General features: G+C 29.1%; 2 protein-coding genes across 3 annotated transcripts in view; one reads left to right on the forward strand and one right to left on the reverse strand.

Moving 5' to 3' along the window:
• The window catches only part of LOC123290952 (cadherin-87A-like), a 261,023-nt gene extending 259,124 nt beyond the window's left edge, over nt 1-1,899 (forward strand). Inside the window, exon 18 of the mRNA XM_044871340.1 lies at nt 62-1,899. Within this exon, the coding sequence (XP_044727275.1) occupies nt 62-247 (186 nt within the window). The 3' untranslated portion in view covers nt 248-1,899. The remainder of the gene's footprint in view (nt 1-61) is intronic.
• A 3,643-nt stretch (nt 1,900-5,542) lies between these two features.
• LOC123290985 (lipid storage droplets surface-binding protein 1) lies at nt 5,543-16,724 on the reverse strand. 2 transcript variants are annotated; one of them, XM_044871399.1, is made up of 7 exons: nt 16,464-16,724; nt 10,549-10,868; nt 9,660-9,858; nt 9,293-9,480; nt 8,131-8,388; nt 6,478-6,588; nt 5,543-6,331 (listed from the first exon to the last, which is right to left on the reverse strand). In XM_044871399.1, coding segments are annotated over exons 1-7 (1,401 nt in total). In that variant the 5' UTR covers nt 16,465-16,724; the 3' UTR covers nt 5,543-6,007. The 2 variants fall into 2 exon arrangements, with proteins under 2 accessions (XP_044727334.1, XP_044727333.1); XM_044871398.1 differs by lacking the exon at nt 16,464-16,724 and adding an exon at nt 11,623-11,675.
• Between the last annotated feature and the right edge of the window lie 5,365 nt (nt 16,725-22,089).

A 22,089-nucleotide genomic window follows, 5' to 3' on the forward strand; every position in this document is an offset into this window, starting at 1 on the left:
TCGATACAGACTGCTGTACTGTAATTTTTTAAATATGTAATTATTTTTTTCCGATTTTTAGTATTATGAAGCAGCGTTAGGTTTCCAAGGATCAACGTTTCAAGTTCCCGAACCATTAGACACGTCGTCCGAAGTATTTTTACGGCCCCCACCACCACGAAACTCATCAACAACAGCGAACAGTGGTAATCACACGTTAAAAATAAATCAAGATGGCCAACCGGAATTTGTAGCCGAATTAATATAAAAAAAATTGTGCTCTTATTAGATCAAATTGAACAAAACGAAAGGACCTAAAGACTAAAACAATTTTTTTAATACCGAGTGTATAAAAAGTCTAGAACAGTAAGAATGTGTGTAAAATGGGTGATTGCTTGTGTTTATATTAAAAAAAATAATAAAATCTAATACGCCCTAATTTATGGTGCTTGGAAAAAAAAAGAATTAGTTTTTTATATTTATCTTCATAAAAAAAATCAATGTATCCTTCCAAATGTTGTGAACGAAGACGAATGCTGTGTCCGAAATAAAAATAAAATCATTTTAACTTGTAAGAAGTGTAAATAAAATTCACAGTTTGTTTAATTTTGAAAGGTACACAATTATTTAACATGGCACGTTTTTATTTGAACATAAGTGTACTTTTTGTTTAATTTTATATTTATGACATCAAAATAATTTATTTACAAGGGAATTATAACGTCCTATCTTTCTTTTTTCGCGTTCTTAATCGTCTAGATGACTTAGAACCATGGATATAGTAACGAGATAAGCCTCAACGTAAACTATTAATCAATAAACTTGCTCCCTTGGATTTTAATACCAAGAAAGAGTCTAGCTAGCGATATAAAAAAGAACTGCTATGGCAACGCCCATGAATACCTACACAGCACATTAAAATGTACAATAAAGAAGGTATCTTTTGCCTTTTAATTCAATGAAAACATCAGCTGAGTTGTTTAAGTATGGTTTAGATTTTTTTTACTCGTATTTTTTTAGCGCTGACATCTTAGCGTTAAAATAGAATAGGTCTATCAACTCTCCAAATTTAATCGTGTATCTCCGATTTTCGAGACCCACGCTCGGTTTACGAACGCATTGAATTCTCCGAATTTAAACAAAAAAACTCAGTTTTGAGATTTCCGATCGTGATAAATTTTGGATGTAACACCTCCAATCTAATATCTTTTCTTTACTTTATCCATGGACAAAACAAATAAAACAGAGCGGTAGGGGATAAAATATTGTACATAATTGACTTATTTTGTAATTTCCATTTGTCAGAAAATTGAAATAATTTTCTATTTCTGACACATGGCTACATTAAGCATATTGTCTGACTCTTGAGAATGTGAATTTTGAAGATAATTATCAGAAATTGTCCCTTGTCAATAAATTATAGCCTCAAATCGATAGATGTCTATACAAAACTTAGGTCGCTAACTTACTTGTTCCATACAAGCTTCAGCTTATATTTGACTTCAAAAGTTTGAATGAAAGAAGGCCTTTTTAATAGATTTTTACGTGAGAACAATGAAGGAAGTTGAAAATTTAATTACAAATTGATTACAAGATTGCAAACATGGAAATTAAAAGAGTATAACCAAATGACGTGTAAACTGCAGTTATAGAAATACATCGACTGTAGACACTTGGGTCAGAAAACGCAGATCATTTAGTCTTCCATTTTCTTGGCAATGGCAATTATTTTCATCATTAAACAATCGAGCATTCTGACGAAAATACTGACGTTACTTATTTTTACTATTTTTTTGTTAGCGGTCTAGGTTTCTAGCGATCTGTGGCCAAACGTATGTCATTAATATAAAAATGTTAATTATCTTATCAATTGAGCAGTAATTTTTACCTGAAAGTATTGCAATAAATTTTAATTTTCATTTTTCAACAAATTTCAAAAAATGTAGAAAATATTCAGATAATGAAGTTTTAAAAGAATGAGACAATCTTTTAAAATATATATAAATTAAATACTCAAAAAATACATAGAACTTTTATAAAGGGAAATATAAAAGCTATATTGTTAAACCAAAAGTTTTCTCATTAAATTGCGCTTTTTTAATTCAAACTGTAAATCATGAAGCTTATAAGAAAGAGAACGATCGCTATAGAAAATATTGTCCCCGAAATATGGATAAAATAAGTGAGGCGCTGCGACCGCTAAGAAGTATCAATAAAGGCGGGCTGTTGTGCGCTAATTTGAAATGATATATCAATTTGTACATTATGCTAACAACAACAGCTAACTTCACAGATACTACTTCTTGATGACAGCGCGGCTGGTGGCTTAAAAATTAACTATAAATTCTACAAATTTTCAGGGACAGGTGCGCTAATGCTTTAGTACATAGCGATCTTTCTCCTTCTTTATAACCTTCATGCTGTAAATAGTGTGTTTATTATGGAGGATAGATGGTAAGGGGAACCGACTCCGTATAATAAAAATGTTCGACAAATTTAGTGAAATGAAAATGGCGTTACTGTAGCAAAAGTTCTAAATTTGAAGGGGGGTGCTAGTAATCTTGAGAGAAGGAAATAATTAAACGGAGAAAGACTTGTTAGAAATAGTGGTAAAATTTACATTTTTTCACTAAATACATCGCCAACGTGTTAGCTCAAGGTTTTGGGTTATATAGGCGCCGTAAATTCATCCAAGGGTGCTTATAGCTCGGTAATAGTGTTTCACGTCTTTGTTATATGGGTTCGTGGTTTAGTTCTTTTTTTGCAATACAGCGAGGAGTATCCATTGTCGTACCACTTAACTTTAAAAATCCTACGAAATGGTAGAGTAGATTGATTCGTCTATATAACCGATTTGATCTCCAAAATAACAAATTTAACTATTTATTTGATAAACATTGCACAGAAAATAAGTAAAACTCTAAATAAGCATAATTTGTATGATAGAAATGTAAATTTACATCTTTATTAACTCTGTACTGGATACGAATTAGGAAACTTGGTATAATTTGGACAAAAATCTAGAAAACTTTTATAAATAATTAAAAATATTGTGTGGAATTGATCTAATCAAATAGTAAAATAATCGTGGTTTTATATGTTTGTCTATATTGCCGATTTATCATTTAACTTTTTCGAAGTTTAATGGAAGTATGTTACCTGTCTACACTAACTTCTTGACTGAGTGTTAAAGTACAGGTACTACTTACTAGCCAAAAGAAATCATAGCTATGTTGATTCGCATTATTTTTCAATCTATTAAAGTTCTATGTAAAAATCATTAAAAGTATTAAATTTTTTATTTTTAGTCTGACCAAAAAAAGACAAAAGAAAATGGATATAAGGAATATTAAAAATATGTATTATTATGTGTATTAAGACAATAATGGGTAAAAATTAACAAAGAAAAATATTTAAAGAAAAACTAAATAAAAAAGAATCGAAATATTATTATATTATTAATTATATTCTTACGCAGCTCAATCAAATATTAATTATTATTATTATTATTATTAATATTATTATTGTAATTTTTTAATATTTTCATATTTTATAAATGTGTATATTTTATGTATAAATATAATTAATAATAATAGTTAATTATTATGAATAAAATATAAATAACAAAAATTTAAAACAAACAAAAAAATGTTCATTTTTTTAATTTAATATTTTTTACTGATATTTAAAAATATATATATATGATGATCGTTAAAAGAGAGTGACAAAAATTAAAAAATTTTAAAAATGAATATTGTATTAAAAACGAAAATTGATAATAATAATAAAATTCTATACCAAACGAAACAATTTTGTTTTATTTTAACCATACAACTTTCTTTTTAGTGTAAATGCCCCTAAAAAATGTATTACCTACAAAATTCACAAAATATCTCTATAATTATAGGAGTAAATCTACCAAGTTGATGGCAATGATTATGTAAGTCTTGATCGCTACATAAAGTTATACTTTTAATTAACTTTCTGATCTCAATTAAATTTATTCTTCTTATCTAACTAGTTATAATAATGATGTTTCAGCTAGGGCGGCTTCTTTGTTCAGCATGCTATATAAATCCAGAGTAAGTCCGACTAGAACTTATTTCTGTCCACAATATTATTTTTACGCTATGGGCTCTGTTAGACAGCTTTATATCCCCTAGACTCTAGTACGAGCTCTCCAAACGATTAGATAGGAAAATAGCTTTCTTGGAAACTTTTTCAAACTGTCGCCAAGATGTTCTTCGGATCATTCGGAGTGTGTGTGTAAGACTCTACCGACTTTATAAGTTTATAAATAATAAAATTCCGTGAAAATTCGAATAATTATGCCTCATAATATTAGGTTTCTTTGTTTTTTATCGACGTTTCTTATGACCTCTCATAAATTAAACACTTACCGCAAAACCATTCTAAATTATTTAATGGGCGACTAAAACCGACAAAAAGACATCACGGTGGCTTGTGCATAGTCATACATCTTTGAAAATGTACTAACTAGAAATGGCAACAGAGTGAGAACCACATCTCCATTATGATTAAGAAGGATCATAATTGACGGATCATGGTTATTAATGCGCATGTCTTTATATACAAATAATATCCTGGCGCGTATTTACGAAATTTTGTGAGAGCTTTTGATCAGAATGACCCGAAGAATATTTCGGGGGAGGTTTAAAAAAATTTTACAGAAAGCCATTTTTCTATCTAATTGTTCGGGGTCCTTTGTAAAGTGTAAATGAGAAAAAGGTAATAGATCGTTAGACCACGGCAGATGAAGATCGCCTATTTACTCGTTTCTACTTCTCGCTTCAATTTATTTCACGCAAATTTTTTCTCATTTTGGTCAACATATATCTGTCCTTAAGGGGACATGCTTCTCTCGGTTCTTCTTATCTGTCCTTAGGAGTTTTAACAATGCTATATATAAAACAATAATAAAATAATAAAAGAAACTTATTTTTCATAAATAAAAATTTATTTAACTGTAAAAATGTGAGTACTTTTAACAAAATTAATATTTATAAATATTATTTAAAAATAAGTATACATCTAAATAATAATGAATGTTGTTGTATAAATGATATATAAATATTTGCAAAATAAAAAATAATAATTCCCAAGAAAAAGAAGCCCCAGATGAATAATTATAAAATATTTTCTTTACATGTAATATTATTAATAAAGTATAAAATAATATACATAAATAAAAATAACAACGATAAAATAGAATGCCATTAATTCCAATAATGGAATTGATTAAAAAAATATTAAAAAATAATCAATTATGGACTTATTCACGGATTTCATAAATTTATTATTAATACGAGTAATCGCAACAACTTCAAATGTCCCAAAGATTATATTTTTTAAGGTGAATACCATGGAGGTTAGAGAGAAGGAGAACGATCGCTACGTGCTAAAGCATTAGCGCGTCTGTCCCTGAAAATTTGTAGAATTTATAGTTCATTTTTCAGCCACCAGCCGCGCTGTCGTCGGTAAGTAGTATCTGCGAAGTTAGCTGTTTATGAGTATAAGTATATAAAGTTATTTGCATAATGTACAAATTTATCAACAGCCCGCTTTTATTGAGACAACTTAGCGATCGCAGCGCCTCACTTATTTTGATCGTATAACTATTTCCTACAGCGATCGTTCTCCTTCTCTCTAACCTCCATGGTGAATACTATACAGTTATGATTTTATCAGATGGTGAGTATTTTTTGGGAAATCACAAGATTTATTTTTTATACAGAGAAGATCAGTTTTATTTTTAAGGCATTCACTCCGAACTTCATTTCTAAGATATCCAAAATACACAAAATCAAAAAATCCACATAACCTTAAAACTACTGTCAAAGTAAATATGAAACTGACGTCATTCGGTTGTACAGATGAAAATAACGCCATATTTAAAAAGAATTCAACGCGTTGTAATAAACAAGACTAAAATAATATAAGAAACAATGATAAAAATATTAAAGAGAGCAATAAAATAAAATAGATTTTCCACATCACTGTTGAGCTGCTATTCAAAAGAACTGTAATTAGTGTTGGAGTTCTCAACAGGATGTAGGGAATGTGAATTATTATGATTATTTGATTTAATTTCAGGACGATGATTGTTATTACGTTTGGTTACAGTATTTGTTGAGTGTTTGTTGCGATTTGGGGAGGAATTTTTATTTTCATTTTCTGGTGGTGTTGAATTAGGTGGTGTTGATTTTGGCGGTACTGGTGTTGTTGGTGCAAAACCAAAATTTGTTTGATCAGAATTTTGTTTTGTTTTTCTTGTCGGTAATTGACTGTGAGTGGTTGACGATCCTCCAGCAACGGTTATTGCTAAACGCTCCTATGGAAATAATTAGAAATAATTATCTATCGTACCCTTTTATATTCCATATTGTATTAAGCCATGCAAATTATTTTTTCAAAAGCAATCTTCCCAACCCCAAGCTCCTGAAAAATAAATAACTCATTTTTATATTATGAACTTACCAATGTGTTATTTGCGAATGCATTCAGGAATTGCAAGATGGATCGTAATTTCTCGTATTGACTCTTGGCTTCATTCATTGCCCTGTTTTTAACCCCTTCAAGATGTATTCTCTAATAATCACAACAAACACTCAATAACTGTTTACAATATGTGTTTTTTTTTTTAAATAAAATGAAAAATATATTTTTGTGCTACAAGTCAACATATTTTTTTAACTTAATCTAATTCAGGAGTCAATTTTAGACCTTTGTGATTTTTTCTAGATAATACGTCTAAAATTTTGTAAAAATATGTTCAATTGTATTCAAAGATTAAATTTTGAGTATTGAAAATTTAAAAAACAGTAAATCTAAGCTTAATATGCTATTTTAATATAGACTGATTCGCTAATAAAACACTTTAATTACTGGGCTATAACGGACCCTTCCTACGGAAAATCCATTTGAGGATGCCAATTTGCCGATCAACTCAATCACAAGAATAAGAAAAGCGGATATTAATTGTCAGTTTATTCTTTTCTGTGTAGTAGGTAATTAAAAGCTTTAATTACGCTTGCATATTTCATTTCTTGAATTGGAAGAATTTCGAAATAAAGTTTTCTTTTAAATTTGGCCAAAAACTTTCCTTCATAATGTTTCAAATACTTTTCTTTTGCAAACTGACAAACTATGTAACTGTCCCCTAGTTTATTTGTATACTGCTTTCATCTACTTTATCGGCTAAGACCCGTGCACACGGTGGGGGATTTACCTCCCCCTCCCCCGAGTGAGAATCCCCACATAATGCAGCCATTTATGAAACGCATTTCCACTGACTAGTTAGCTGTTCAAGCTGTTTCGACATTCGTTGATATTGATTGATTTTAGATTCTGAGACTGTTGACCATGGATATTCACGCATTAAAATTATTGAAAACGAAAATGTTGAGTTTAAGGATTGCCGGACAAGACGTCGAAAATTCACTCGAAGGACTCGATATTTGCAGAGAAGAAGCGTTTCCAAATGTCAACCAAATGCTTCGCGCTCTGGCAGTTTTGCCTTTCACAACAGCTACGAATGAACACTCCTTTTGTGTCTCTCAAAACATACCTTATATAGACAATGTCTGAAGATTGGCTAAACGGTTTGTCTTCGCTAAGTATACATACGGATGTAGAGGTCGATGCGAACAGAGTCTTAGAAAAGTGTTTTCTGTATATCGAAAAATTAACTTATTACAAAATAGTGACTGGATATCACATTTTGACCTAAGAAAATGACCTCTTGTTCGAAAGAATGAGTTGAGTATTGTTTATATTAACTTTATGGCCTAACATGATGGACAAAAGTTTGGGTACTTCCCCCACTCTTAGTTGATTGCTGCGCATCGACATGAATCGGCAAAATGCGTCTTCGGATAACTATAAACCTGTGTTATTAAATTATCAATACTCAAAATTTTTTATTAATTTTAAAATTACTTCATCTATATTATTTAAGAAAACTAATTTAAACTAATTACTATTTTGTATTCGATCGATAAATCCTAATATAATAAAATGTAATCGTGAGACACGATTCAATGCTAATCGTGTACTCTTTTCTGTACGATAATTACTATGTTCTAATTGTTTATTCGGATCATTAGGTTGAATATGTTTAAAAAATAATACCTTGACAAGTGTATCGGCAACATGTAAAAATTGTATTGTTATACCACGTGCAGTTCGATTTATTTGATTTGGTAATTTGGTCATACGTGAACTTGTATGATTGATTAAATGTACCAAACGACGTGCTGTCTCACGTGTTATCATTACAATCAATTGTTCTACGGTTTGTGGACGTGCTTGATTCTCTGGTTCATCTTTACTTAATGCCGCCCATAATTCTTGTGCTTTTTTCAATGCCAATTTTGGATCAGTTGCAATCTGTATAGAAAATAAATTGTGATTAAAAAAAATAAATCTATTTGTAATTTTAGTTTTTATTTTTCTACTCCATAATTTGCTACTGTTTTACCCCCGAAATAAGAAAAGGGGTGTTATAAGTTTGACCGCTATGTGTGTGTGTCTGTGTGTTTGTCTGTCTGTGGTATCGTAGCGCCTAAACGGATGAACCGATTTTAATTTTTTGGTTTCAGCAATAGTAAATTAAAGAAATTCTTTAAATGATTCCATTCTTTAGAAGAGTATTCTTTTACTATTGTTTTTGGGAATTTTGTTTGAATTTTCGTACTATATTAATTTTTGAGCTTTTGAGACAAAGCCCTTAGGGAACAAAAACTAAAGCATGCGTTCAAAGAATAAATTTAATTAGAAAAGTTATTAAATTTTAAAATTTAATTTATTGCATATAAATAAGAAAATTCATTAAGAAATATTTATAGGTATTTTCCGTTAATATTTTTTGACCCTGACATATCAAAAAAAGTTTAATCTTTTTCCTTTAATTCAAACATTTTGACCTTTTGATTAGATAAAACGTATTTTACTATTAATCAAAGGAACATCCGCTGCTGAAAAAAATATTTGAATGAAATAACGATTAATTTTATCGATTATTAAACGGTTTGTAAACATGTGAAATTATTAGATATCATATAACAAATAATCGTTAGTCATCGCTTAAATTATTGATCTAGGACACGATTTCTGATTTCTTTTGAGAAAAACTTTGTTAAGCCATGATCTTTCTTGTTAAATTAAATTAAAATAAACAAATTTATTTTAAAGTTAAATTAATATTTGTTTTAATTCAAATTTCTACACCATATCCCAACTAGTTGGTAACACCCACCTAGCGGATAAAAATAAGTGGCAAAAAAAAACTCACCAATTCAGCGACATAAACCATTACATGAATAGCTTCTTTGCTTTGTTTCTTCAAAGCTTTAGCCTCAGCAATTGCATGGCGAGTAATACGTCTCTTCAATTTACGAGAGAGTCTATCAACATGGTGTAATGTTTTGACTGCTTTTCCAGAATTTTGTTCACTGACTTTAGCTTGTTTAATTTCTGCATCTAAAGAAACAATAAAATTTATTAGTATGCAAATTAAATTATTCCATCTCGATTCTAAATGGTGGTTTGTGATCTTGTTTTCCATCTCTTTTCCTCATATCATAACTTTTGGACAACGGAACAGTTCAGTTGGTTTACGGAATAAAGGTACAGTTGTAACAAAAACATATGTATAATACCTTCAGTTCCAGATTCAGCTGGTAGATATGTATCAACGTATTTATCAGCAACATTTAACGCATTATCCAAACTATCAGCTGCAAATTCTGTATATTTACTTGTAAGCACTTGATTACCCAAATATTTCACGGAATCAGCTCGTTTTAACATCGGTGTGACTAATTTTGTGTTCATATATTGTTTTGTATTCCAATACATCTATAAAATAAAAATTAATTAGAAAATCGAATTTTTTTTTCTGATCCTACAACTTAAGAAATATTCTCGGCAAATTTTCCGAGTTAGAGACAATTGAGTCTCCCGACGCTCTTTATTTTATCTTTATTTTATTCGTGTATTTTTATCTTTATTTAGTTCATGTATTAAACTTTAATTGCGTTTTTCACAAAACTGTTTTTTTCGTCGGTAAAAAGTCGGTATTCTAAATTTCTCGAGAATCTTCGGATCGATTTTACCTAAGCTTTGCACACTTCAAATTTAGTAAGCAGAGGATTTCGGGGGAGAAAATCAATCTAGCTAGGTTTCGTTTTAGGAAAACGTCGTTTTATCCATGTTTTCAGGAAAAACTGTAACATCAAATACAAAATATGGCTCTTCTTGATATCTATGGCGAGTATATACATTGTACGTGGTTCGCTTCGTATGTATTGTATAGTGTGAGGTCCGTGTGGCTTTGTCAGTTTTGGTTGATAGATAGTTGATGTGATATATACTTCGTATCGTAGATAACGAAATAAAGTACATTACCGGGACATTTAAATTGGTATTTGTGTGGAGATATTTTAAACGATTCTTATATTAGTGATAAAATTTGTGTCTTTTTAACTAAAAAAATCGCGCAAAGCTCGGTCATTCAGGTACTATTATAAAATATGTATAAAATCTTACCATCTGTGGTGGTAAATATAAAGATGGAACACGTTGATCTAATATATCCAATGATTTACATACTAATTTATCCATGGCAGATATTGGTCCATTACCTAAGATTCCAACTGCAAGTGGTACAGTACTATCAAATGCAAAATTAATTGAACGTTCAGCAGTTTCACAGCCCCATGCGGCAAATGAATTTGATCGTTTTAGCCCAGTATAAAATTGATTTGCATATGCCCAACTGCTTTCCACAATTGGTATATTTTGAATACGTGATATGGATTCCAAATGTGGAAGATCAGTATTCCGTCTACGAACGGTTCCATGCCGCACTAGAAATTAAAATTTAAAAAAAATTATTAAAAAGTGTGTCAATTCAATAGAAAATTTGGTTTTCTGTAGGACTAGTAAACTAATGGATCAAAAAAAGGATTTTTTGCAAAAAATATTTTACAGAAGTATTTATTTTTAACTTTGTAAAGAATGTTTGCAATGTGTTATATGAATAAATTTAGCTACTGGCGATGGTTGCGTTTCAATCGAAATATCGATATTTAGAGAAATGTAAGTAAATTGTATATATTTAAAAAAAAATATAATTTCTTCTTTTTTAAACAATTTCGAATATCGTGGTATTTATTTCAATAATTATATCTCAATTCGAAGTCATCAAAAATTAATTATAAATATATTTATTAATATTTACAAATTTGCACGCTCAATGCTTTTAGTTTTGGTTAGCTTCATCATTTAGAAAATAATGTTTATGCCAATTTAAAAAAATTTCTACTTGTATTGAAATTTGAACATGTTTTTTTTTAGTGGCCAAAACTTCCAGCAATTAAAAAATTTCCAATTTTCTAATTAGAATAATTTGAAATTTAGATTAAAGGATTTGTATAGAATAAAATAATTAACGAAAACATTATTAAATCGAAAATTTAACTAAATTATTTTTATGCACAATTATTTAGACAGAAAAACTTTCGAAATGTATTCACTTCTAATTTATTATTTTACAAAACTATTTCACTCAAATTTTATTCCACAAATTAGAGTTTATATATAAAATTTAAAAAAAAATACCCTTAATATTATTTGAATCTGTTTCCATATTTATATTTTATCTTTTAAAAATAACAATACAATTAATAATTAATAATTTATTGTTATTAATTTCTTTTTAAAGAAATAATTTTTATAATCAAACAGAAATAAATATATTTTATGTTGTTTTAAATATATTAAAATAAAATAGAAAATAAAAATTGATAATAAAAAAAAACATGAGTTAATGTCGTTATCAGAATCTCATAATTACATGTCAAAGTTCAAATGAAGTGTATTATTTTAATATAATTATATACTCTTTTAAGTTAATTTGTATAATTTATATTGAAAATTGATCTATGGATGGGATGATGATCTAATCGCCCGGATTCTGTTTGGAGACAAGATATTTTAAAAATTATAATATATATATATGAAATGGGGTTCATGGCTTTTCTGTTTACTAGACCATACGGATGTTAGTTTTAGGATTCAGTATAAAAATCTATTACCTACTTCTTTCCAAGTTAACGAAATGTTTTGATTATGAGAAGCTTTTAAAAAAATATTTTTTGTGATTAAAAAAGAAACATTTTTTGTTCGAAACGTTTTTCCGCAAACCGTACAGTTTAGGCAAAAACGGACCGAAAAGTTTTACCCAAAGTTCTATTTTCGTATCAAAATTGTTATTTCGTATTATAATTGTTTCTGCGAAATCTAGACACTTTTCGAAAAAAATTTTCTCATAAATTCAATCAAAGTGGTTTGTTTTTCTATAAAAATCATTTTAGTTCAAATTGAATGAACAAATGGACAAAAAGCTAGGTTTTTGCTATTAATTACTGTCTAACCTATTCGCCTTACAAAAAATTGTTTCAAACGAAAAATTATAAAGAACAGCTGTCTAATTTAAAGCGTTCATCTAATGTTTGTCAGTTATGAATCAGAGTGAGGTTTTAATTGAACCTGTAAACTCAGATTGAATTTGATTCCGGTGTAAGATGTATCCCTTTGAAACTAATATTTTTCGTTTGAAATGTTTTCTTCGATTAAATTTATTTATCGAGTTTCAAGCATATGTCAATTTAAAAAAGGACATCCTGTATATAGTATGAGTGTAAATTGCGAAAAATATTATTTTTTCCCGGAGCAGCTAAATAACTAGATCGAGCTCTGATTATTTCTCTACTCTAATATTTTCACTCGCAAACCCCATTCAATAATCACGAAATCAAACTATTTTTAATTACCTAGTGAGCAAATCTCTCATTACGTGCAAAAGTTTACCGAACATTAACGAAGTTTAAATTAGTCATTATTTGAATTTTACTATTTAATATAAAACTTTCTCCTTTTTAAATTTATGCCAATTTCAATCCCCTTTAGTGGGCTTCCTCCAAAAATTTTCCCCAAATTTGCTAGTTTTCTTAAAATCAGCAGAAAAATCCAATGAAAATTATATACGGGTAGGAAGATATATTTATCCACGCCCGTGTGAAAAGAATTGCTTTTCTCACTCAGTATGCGTGGAAAAAATAATTCATTACCGCACTAGTGAAATAATGAATTCATTGCTGCACTTGGGCGGTAATGAATTCAGTTACTATGGTAAAAAATAATAATGACCAATTTTAAATAATAATTATCGTTTATTTTCACAATTTAGAGGCGTAGATAAAGTTTTGTACAATATGCGTGTGATAACGCACTATTAATGTACTTCTACGATTTTCTAACGCACTCGTTGCACAAATTTCGTAGGCGTCCGTTATCCCACTTGTATAGTAAATATATTTAAAGTTCTGAGTTCTCTTTAGAACCCTCTTGTTTACCCAAGACCAGTCTATAATATACCAAACAAACTTTGCACTTAATAGTTAAATTATTTAATTTGTTTGTTATCAATTCTAGACATTTCAAATTTTGAATAATAAATTAGGTATAGTTTAATAAATATTTTAAAATTATCAACCTCAATAATAATAAATCATTAGAAATAATATTTGAACTTTGTAATTTAATTAAAACGTTTTTCAAAAAAAGGTTTTTTTTTTATTTTATGAATAGATGCAGCATGATATGTGAAACTCTTATTTAGTCATCAACTCATCAACAAGTTTATAACATGATTGGAAAAATTTGTCTTTTAAATTATTTCGACTGTTAGGGTTAGCGTTATCTGAAAATTAATTGCGCATTTTTTGTTAATTGCACATAGTGAGTAGACTTTGCTTCTCAGTAGATAAGAATGAGCCAGTTTTAAAATATTGCGAAACCTCGGGAATCGACTGCAGGAAACGTATCTTCAAGAACAGAAAAAAAGTCTTAGATGTCAAATATGATTATGAGTTAGTGGCTGGCTTAAATGTTTCTATTGGTTAATAAACAATAAATTGTTAATTCAATGGAACGGTTAATGTTAAAGTTGACTTACAAAATTAATAAATAGACAACTTATATTACGTATACGTTATACATGTATAACAGTTATACAACAGTTTGTCAAATAATCAAATGTTAAGAATATAACACTTACGTCATACAAGTTGCCTAATTACTAATTTTTTAAGTAAACTTTAACATTGATTAAAAATTTATTAATTATTAAAAACGACGAAAACCATATTAGGTATAAAAGTTTATAAGCCGGTCTATATAAAAGTTTATAGACCAAAAAATCAAAAAAGGAAAGGAATTCCGATTCAATTGATAATGAGACAAAGAATCTGCTACAATAATTTTTCTAGAAAAACAGTAACTATCAGATAATATTAATACGTATTTCCGTTTCATTAGAAATAAAAATTTACGTATATTAATTTCACAATCTTATTGATAAGATTCACTAAGTAATTGATTTATAACACGATATTTATGAATTATTTTGAGGTCTTCTATCTACCCATAATTTCTTTATCATTAATAACAATACATTTCTAATTTTAGTATAAAATTTTATTAAAATAATAAGGAAAAAAGTATGTTTTTTTCGATAATTGGACTTTATAATATTTTATTTTAATTAAACAATTATTTAGGGATAATTGTGATTCACCACATTTGTGTCATAAAAAATCTAATTTCTAAAAGTTGACAAAAAAAAAAGATGCAAGTATGACCTTTCAAAATACCAAGCATGAATTACAGAGTTTACATTTTCAGTCCCTAACAAAGGTTCCGTGAACACAACAGAGATGATTTGGAATTTAAGCAATTTCCTATGTTTTATGGGCCGTACACTTAGTCAGTTTTTCCCCATTATTTTTTTTGAGGGTTGCAAAAACACTTTTTATCTAAACTACTCTAAAATTCGTATATGAAATCTCTATTAAGTCAAAAGTTTCCAGGAGGACTTTTTAGGCGTTTCTCTAGGCTTTAGGGGGGGGGGGTTGTCATATGGTTTTTGAATCGTAGAATCAATTTTTCTATAGTTTCAGCCCCGCAAATCTATCCCACGGGAACCATACATTTCACCGGGATAATCCAGATCTATATGCTATTCCAGATTATTCTCAAATTTCGTCCCGATTCTTCTAGCCGTTATGGCGTGATTAAGTAACAAACTTACTTTCGCGATTATAATATACTAGCTTGATACCCGCCCGCTTCACTGGCCTTAAAAGTAAAAACCATCGCTTTATAGTCTACACCCTCTCTTGATATACACAGTTTTCAATTTTGTTAAATGTAAAATAGTCATAATTCATTGGATACATCAGAAAAGTTGGCCATGATTTGTTTGACATTTACTATTTTAAATTTTTACAGAATTCTTTAATTTATGGTTCAAATGATGATCAAAGATCCGCTTCATCTATAATCATTATTTTGAACCATAAATTAAAGATTTCTGTAAAAATTTAAAAAATGGTAAATGTCAAATTTAATTTAATTCTTTTATTTATTTTTAATATATCTTTATAAATTTTAGTTCATGTGTTATTCTGATATATCGCTAGTTTTAGCGTGAGCGTAACAAACAAACAAACAAACAAACATGCTTACTTTCACATTTATAATATATAGGGATATCAGATATAAGATAAATATTTTGGTATGCGCTTTAACTTAAAATTACCAAACTTTTGCAATTGAATATTAATTATAATAATTTGTTTGTATTTTTTATATATATAAATAATTTTTTTTTTGTCTATTGACTGATAAACTTTTTTTTTTTTTGTTAATTATTAATTTTTAACAAGGTCAATTTAATAATCAGTGCAGAGTTTACTCAAATAAATTTTTTTATAATGAATGAAAAATTTATAATATTCAAGTCTCAATAAATTATTGCAAAATTTATTTTGATTATATTTATTTTTAGAATTAAAAAATATGTAACTATGACATCTAGGATCTTCTTCAAGAATACGAATCCCCAATATTGTATAAAAAGGAATAATTTCGGGAAATATGTAATTATTTTACCGCTCTTAAGGTCAATGTTTAACTTGGTTTGATGTGTCTATCATGTTTTTAAACCGTCTTTAAAGAAAAATTTGGAATACATTAATTAATATTATCAGGTAATTATTGCCCTGGCCGATTTGCTTACTTAAGCATCAAGACGCTAATAAAATCTGGCACCACCTTGGAAATTACTAGGATCGGCCTTGATTACATGCGCCTCAATTTTTTAGTATCTCATGTTTCCCGAAATTTCCAAGATATTGAGTAAAAAAATCTAGACATTTTAAGTAAATGATAATAAAGCGTCAGTAAATTCCAGACTAATTTTTGTATTTAGCTTTATTCCTTGATTAAATATATTTCTTATATGCTTATTAAATATATGCTTTATTCCTTGATAAACAAATATATCAAAATGGCTGCAAAAAATTTTAATTAAAATTAATATTATATAATAAACTTACTGATGTGTTGATGATGGGGCACGCTCGTAGAATTGATAACAGCAACAAGAAAGTCCTCCAGATTGAGCCCTTCTTAAATATACCTCCAAAATTTTTTCGATACTTTCGAACTCAAAGAAAACAAACCAAAAAAAAAACTGAAACTTTCGAGACAACGATGAATCAAGTTTAAAAACTTACTATTATTTTCTTGAACAAACTATGAACGGGATTCAATTGAAAAAAAAATATTTAAGTAATTTTAATTTACATAAACATGACTTAAGCATGATCAGGGCACTACAAGTTGAATGTGATTTTAAATAAAAAGTTTTTTTTTATTCAGGGTTGGGAAAAAGAAATAAAAAGTCCGTACTACAAAACACGTTACCAAAGTTTTGGCATACCAAAGAAAATACAAGACTAACTAGTGTTCCTCTTTCTTATTCTTAAACAGTATATATTATTAATACCAGGCTAAAGGTCGTAGCCTGAACCCCCCGAGTACTAATGGTGCATTCAATATGGGCATTGGGTAACCAGGTAACCAGGTGTCATCAGTGGAAGCTCAAGAAAGATCAAGGTAGGCTTTATCCACTAAATTTTGCAAATAATTTACTTTCCCTGAATCAATTGTTTCTTCTTCGAAAGTAGAAACTGCAATGCTTTATAAAATAATTCTAAGTATCTACCGAAAGGCTAGGGGGTGCTGGGGCGTACCTACCGGGCCTCCTTGACTTGCAAACCTCGTACTGGACTAACTAAAAAAATACCCGACATTCGGAATGTTAATAAATAGGTTCCAACACGACTTTAATCATAGCAACTCATTTGAAAGAACACAGGATAATTCCCAACAAGTCGACTTCTGTTCGAAACTTGTAAATTTCCTTGTATCCTTTCTGTTGTTTGTGCAGTGTTTTGATGTCAACTTGAAAGATTCACCGTCACATTTAACGGGATAAGGCAATCATAAATCGCTAAAAATAATCAGGCAACAAACTTTTAATTTTTTATTTTACAACTTTAATAAACGGTCACGTAATAAACGATTTCATGGAAAATAAATTATCAGTGAAATAAATACTATCTGGAACACAGGTGATGATGGGAAGTGGAGGAAGTGGTAGCCTCTTCCGTAAAATCTTTTTGAAATAGCAATCAAAAAATGGCGAAAATAGTTTTTATTTCATAAATTTTAGTGACAAGTTTTATTTTTAAACCATTATTAATGTTGCCTGAGGCAAGACTTTGGAAGTTATAATGGCACAAAGAAAGTAACATACGTACTTGAACCCTCATAAAAATCCGGCTATATTTCCATCGCGGGTATATATTACTTTGTAAATGTTTGACCTATGTCCTTCGGTTTGGTAAACCATGGCCTAGGCCCTAGAGCTTAGTGCCACCAGATCCTGTATCTTAACCAACCCTGTATTAAATAAAAAAATTAAATAAAGATAGCCATATTTATTATGAATATTAATGTGTATTTCATTAAATTTTATTAAGATCATTTTAATGTGTGTGTTTGTATTTTATTGGTAAATAAAAGCATACAAATAATGTATTTTTGTATATCGAGGGGGTAAAAAATAATAGATTGATATCTAGACATATAATGTAGTTATCGAAAGATACCTAATGAAATCTCCTACACGGGTATTTTTCTTTATAATTTTTGAAGTGTATTCTAAATACGTTTAAATAATACAAAACTTTTAAGTAGTCCAGCCGTCATGTGACTAGTCAACTAAGCAATTTGTATAACGTAAATGTAATAAAATGATCTAAAAACATCGTAAACTAGGCAATTTGTATTACGTAAATGTATAATAAAATGAATAATCATAAAAGAAATATCGTAAAAGCGTCAAAAACCAAAGTGTCTTTATGTTTTCTTTTGGGAAAGCGCCGTAAAATAAAGTTTTTTTGCATAAACAGAATTTGTGATAAATTTTCTACATGGTGATAAATTTTTTTGAAGCTCAATCACCGATTAATACACCGATTTTCATACAATTAAGATTATTGTGAGTGAAAAATCACAAGTTTAAAATGAAATTTTGACCCGCAGTCTCAAAAAACTCTTTGCGCAAATTTCGTTTAGGTGACAAGTAAACATCGCACGTCGCTCCTGCATTGTCAATATTTTTTAATATAAAAAAAAAAAAAAAACAGTATATGGAACATTCACTGAAAAGCTAAAAAAAAGAAATATTATTCTCACCTTTATTTATTTACCACTCAGTATATTTCAAAAATCATCGTTACAACAAAAGTTATTAGACTTACACTGAGCACAATATTTAACCTTTGACCCTGACCCTGAAATATGATAACAATTGACCTTTTTGAGTGCATTTTAAAATACATTTAAAAGTATCGTACATACATATAAAACTTACGCTTCAAAATCATGCTGTCCAGCCTCACCAGCATCAAGACGTCGTCGTTGTTGATAATGTTTAATTATATAGGAATAAAATGTCAAATCATGCTGGGCAACATGCTGCTCTGTATTTTGGAACAGAAGTGAAATATATTGTAATGCAATATAAATTGAAATAAATTTGTGTCTACATGTAAAATTTAATATTTAATATTTTGTTTACATTATTGCAAAAAAACAATGAAAATAAAAATCGGGAAAGAATCATCAGATAAATCTTTTAAGGGGAGGTTCTAGTTTATCATATTTTACTAAACAAAAAATATTTTCAAAATTATATAAAAGAAGGCCGGGCCATAAAAAATTTTGTAGTATTTGTTTTATCGTTAAAACTTCTAGTATTCAAGTATAAAGTATACAAAATACTTTTTTCATGCCCGCTGGTATCCAGAGCCTTACGTAAAGTCTGTAAAAAATGTACAGGCTAAGAATAGGGAATATTCATGTATTTTTTTTTTTTTAATTCATTGTTTGCACCGTTACCTATAACAAAGTAAAAAATATAAATACTGCATAAAAATGCTGTAATTAAGTGTACAAAAATATTTTAAATACATCATAATTTTGAGATATTTAAACGCAGTTTTTTGGCACTTTCTGTTGATGACGTATAAGTACGTGATCTGCCAACTGGTGACAGTTCATTGTATAATTTACACTTTAATTTACAACATAGAATTTACACGCTTTATCATTAAGTTTTCTAATAAAAAGCCGTAGAATAATAAAAATGAATGTAATATTATACCAAATGTAAGAAATTAATGCCATACAGTATGTCAACAAATTTGACAAGCCATGTACTATGATGTCACGTCACGGTTAATTTTAGGTAATTAATTACAAAAATAATGGTTTAGTTGAATTGTCCAGCCAATAAAGTTACGGAAAAAATATATTTGAACCAAATTTAAATTTCATTAATATTCCCTATTTTCAGAGAAAAAAACTGTTGACAAATGTTGATATAGACTGAAATCTCTGTACCTGCGAATTCAGCACTAAAGTTTCGATTGTATAACTATCTTTGAAACTTTCAAAGATGAACTAAAATCGGTACTTTTTTTCTAATAGGGACACAGTCTCCTTTTAGAATATATAAAAAAAAAAAACATCAAATCGTATAACTTTCTTTTTCGTTATTCTGTGGCGAAAATGATCCCTTATCCGATACTCTTCCTTTATTCATCAGCTTAAATTTGAAAATTGTAATGAAAACTTTTTTTTTTACAAAGCTCAAGGCGAGAATATGTCCTTAATCAAAAGAAAATAAATTACGCGACGATATCACGTTTATGATTGCCATAATAAATCACGATAACAAATTATGAAAATGAAATGTACAAAAATTTTCATTTTATCTTTTTGAAAACATGAAATCATCAATAAATTTTAGGAAAAGTGTATATTAAAGTAAAAGATAACTTTCTTGATAACGAATTTTCATAAACTTAATAGGTACTTAAGGCAATATACTTCAAAATCTCGCAAAGTTACAATTTATTAGTACAAACATGAGGCATTTTACTACAAACATGAGGCATTCGATTAGCTCATACTCAAAATAAGCAAGAGCGAAAAGTATTTATATCCATCATAAAACATGGTCCAATTTCAGTTTCCTATGTTTGCAACTCTATTAAATTAGAACTCGCTTTGCTCGTGCAAAGTTTTGGACCCAAACATTCCGAATCTGTTTCCCTGCAGGGATCTGCAGGTGCAAATAATATGAAGATGGTTTTCCTCTATACAGGCTCTACAGGTGGGATCATTAGAGATCCTCATGTTATGAAAGTGGTAGTTCAATCGACAGTGTCCTGTCAAGAGTCCCAACACCGTTCTCAACTGTACTCTAGTAAATTTCAGACGAGCACAGTCGAATGGCCTAGTTATGGTTATACACAGTTTGGCCTGTCACATGCTCTGCTCAAAGTCTCAGTATTCAAGATGATCTTGTCGTAGCCATTCTTTGATTCAGTAAATTACGGAGCATCTTGCTATGGGAATGACAGATTCAGGTGAATGGGGCGGTTGAGACCACCTCTCTCATGCCAACGAGTCTGCTGCTTGATTCATTTAAAAAAAAAGAGTGTCCCAGTATCCAGATCAGCCTGACTGTTTGTTCAGTGTCAGGTAATTCAGGTCCTCGAAGCATTCATAGACTATCCTTGATTGAAATTTTGACGCCACAAGCGCCCGAAGGGTGGCCTGGCTATCTGAGAAGATATTGATACCGTCGCATATTGACCAAAAGGGATCGATTCTTTTATTCAAGGTCCATAAACCGCCGCACCAGATTAATCTCTACCTCTCGATCCATCTGCATAAAGCTATAGTCCGGAAGAGAGTGAAAAGTTAGTAACTACCATTTGTTTTTTGTTTTAACTCTTGGTTCTAGTTTTATGTCTCTGGAACCCTGTCCAGATCCATTATTTTTCTATAATCATTATAAAAATACTTTAAAGAGTAAATTAGTTGAAATATATGGGGTTACTGCTAATCAAAGAATAATAAAAACTAATCGTACTCCTAATCATAAAATATTAATTCTTGTTTACATAGAATTCTTTTGATTTATTTCAATTTATTTTTGATTAAGTTCAATTTTCATTAATTTTTATAGAGAAATTTTTAGGGCGATAATAAAATCACGTTTATAAATTATGAAAATTAAAGAAATACGAAAAAATCTTTTCATGTTATCTATAGAAATATGAAATCATCAGTTTTAATTGGAATCGATTTTAAAGAAAATTTATTTTAATTAGCGTTTAGAATCTAAATCAGTCAGTATGTCACCCATATGAATTTTCAATATAGAACTAATGATTTGAAATTTGGGCCTCCATCAAAAAACCGCCTGCGAGCAACGAGCAACGATAGCTGTGAATGTGGCACTAGTGTCTCCAAGTCTATAAAACCAATCTGAATATTACCTGTATATGTATTAGGTACATGAAAGCTCAAATATTTAACATTACTTAGGTAAATTATTTTAAAAGCTTTAAATACACACATCAATAGATACTCAAAAATTTATCAATAATTAATTTTTTTTAATTATTATACATTTTTTTACATATTTCATTTTAATCAACAATTATTATGATACATGCAAAATCTTATCACTAAAATAGATTAATGGAATTGATTGGGTACCCATTATATTGAACAAAAATAAAAAACTGATTTATA

The sequence above is a fragment of the Chrysoperla carnea genome, chromosome 1 (assembly GCF_905475395.1).
Source record: "Chrysoperla carnea chromosome 1, inChrCarn1.1, whole genome shotgun sequence".
NCBI classification, from domain to species: domain Eukaryota; kingdom Metazoa; phylum Arthropoda; class Insecta; order Neuroptera; family Chrysopidae; genus Chrysoperla; species Chrysoperla carnea.

Bases quoted from the DNA above. Each gene is read 5' to 3' on its own strand.
- LOC123290985 (XM_044871398.1), bottom strand. From the start codon at position 11,650: ATGGAAACAGATTCAAATAATATTAAGG. The intron at 9,859-10,548 runs GTAAGATTTTAT...TTTATTTTATAG, and splicing joins TATATTTACCACCACAGATG to ATGTATTGGAATACAAAACA. The intron at 6,589-8,130 runs GTATTATTTTTT...TGTGATTATTAG, and splicing joins TTGCCGATACACTTGTCAAG to AGAATACATCTTGAAGGGGT.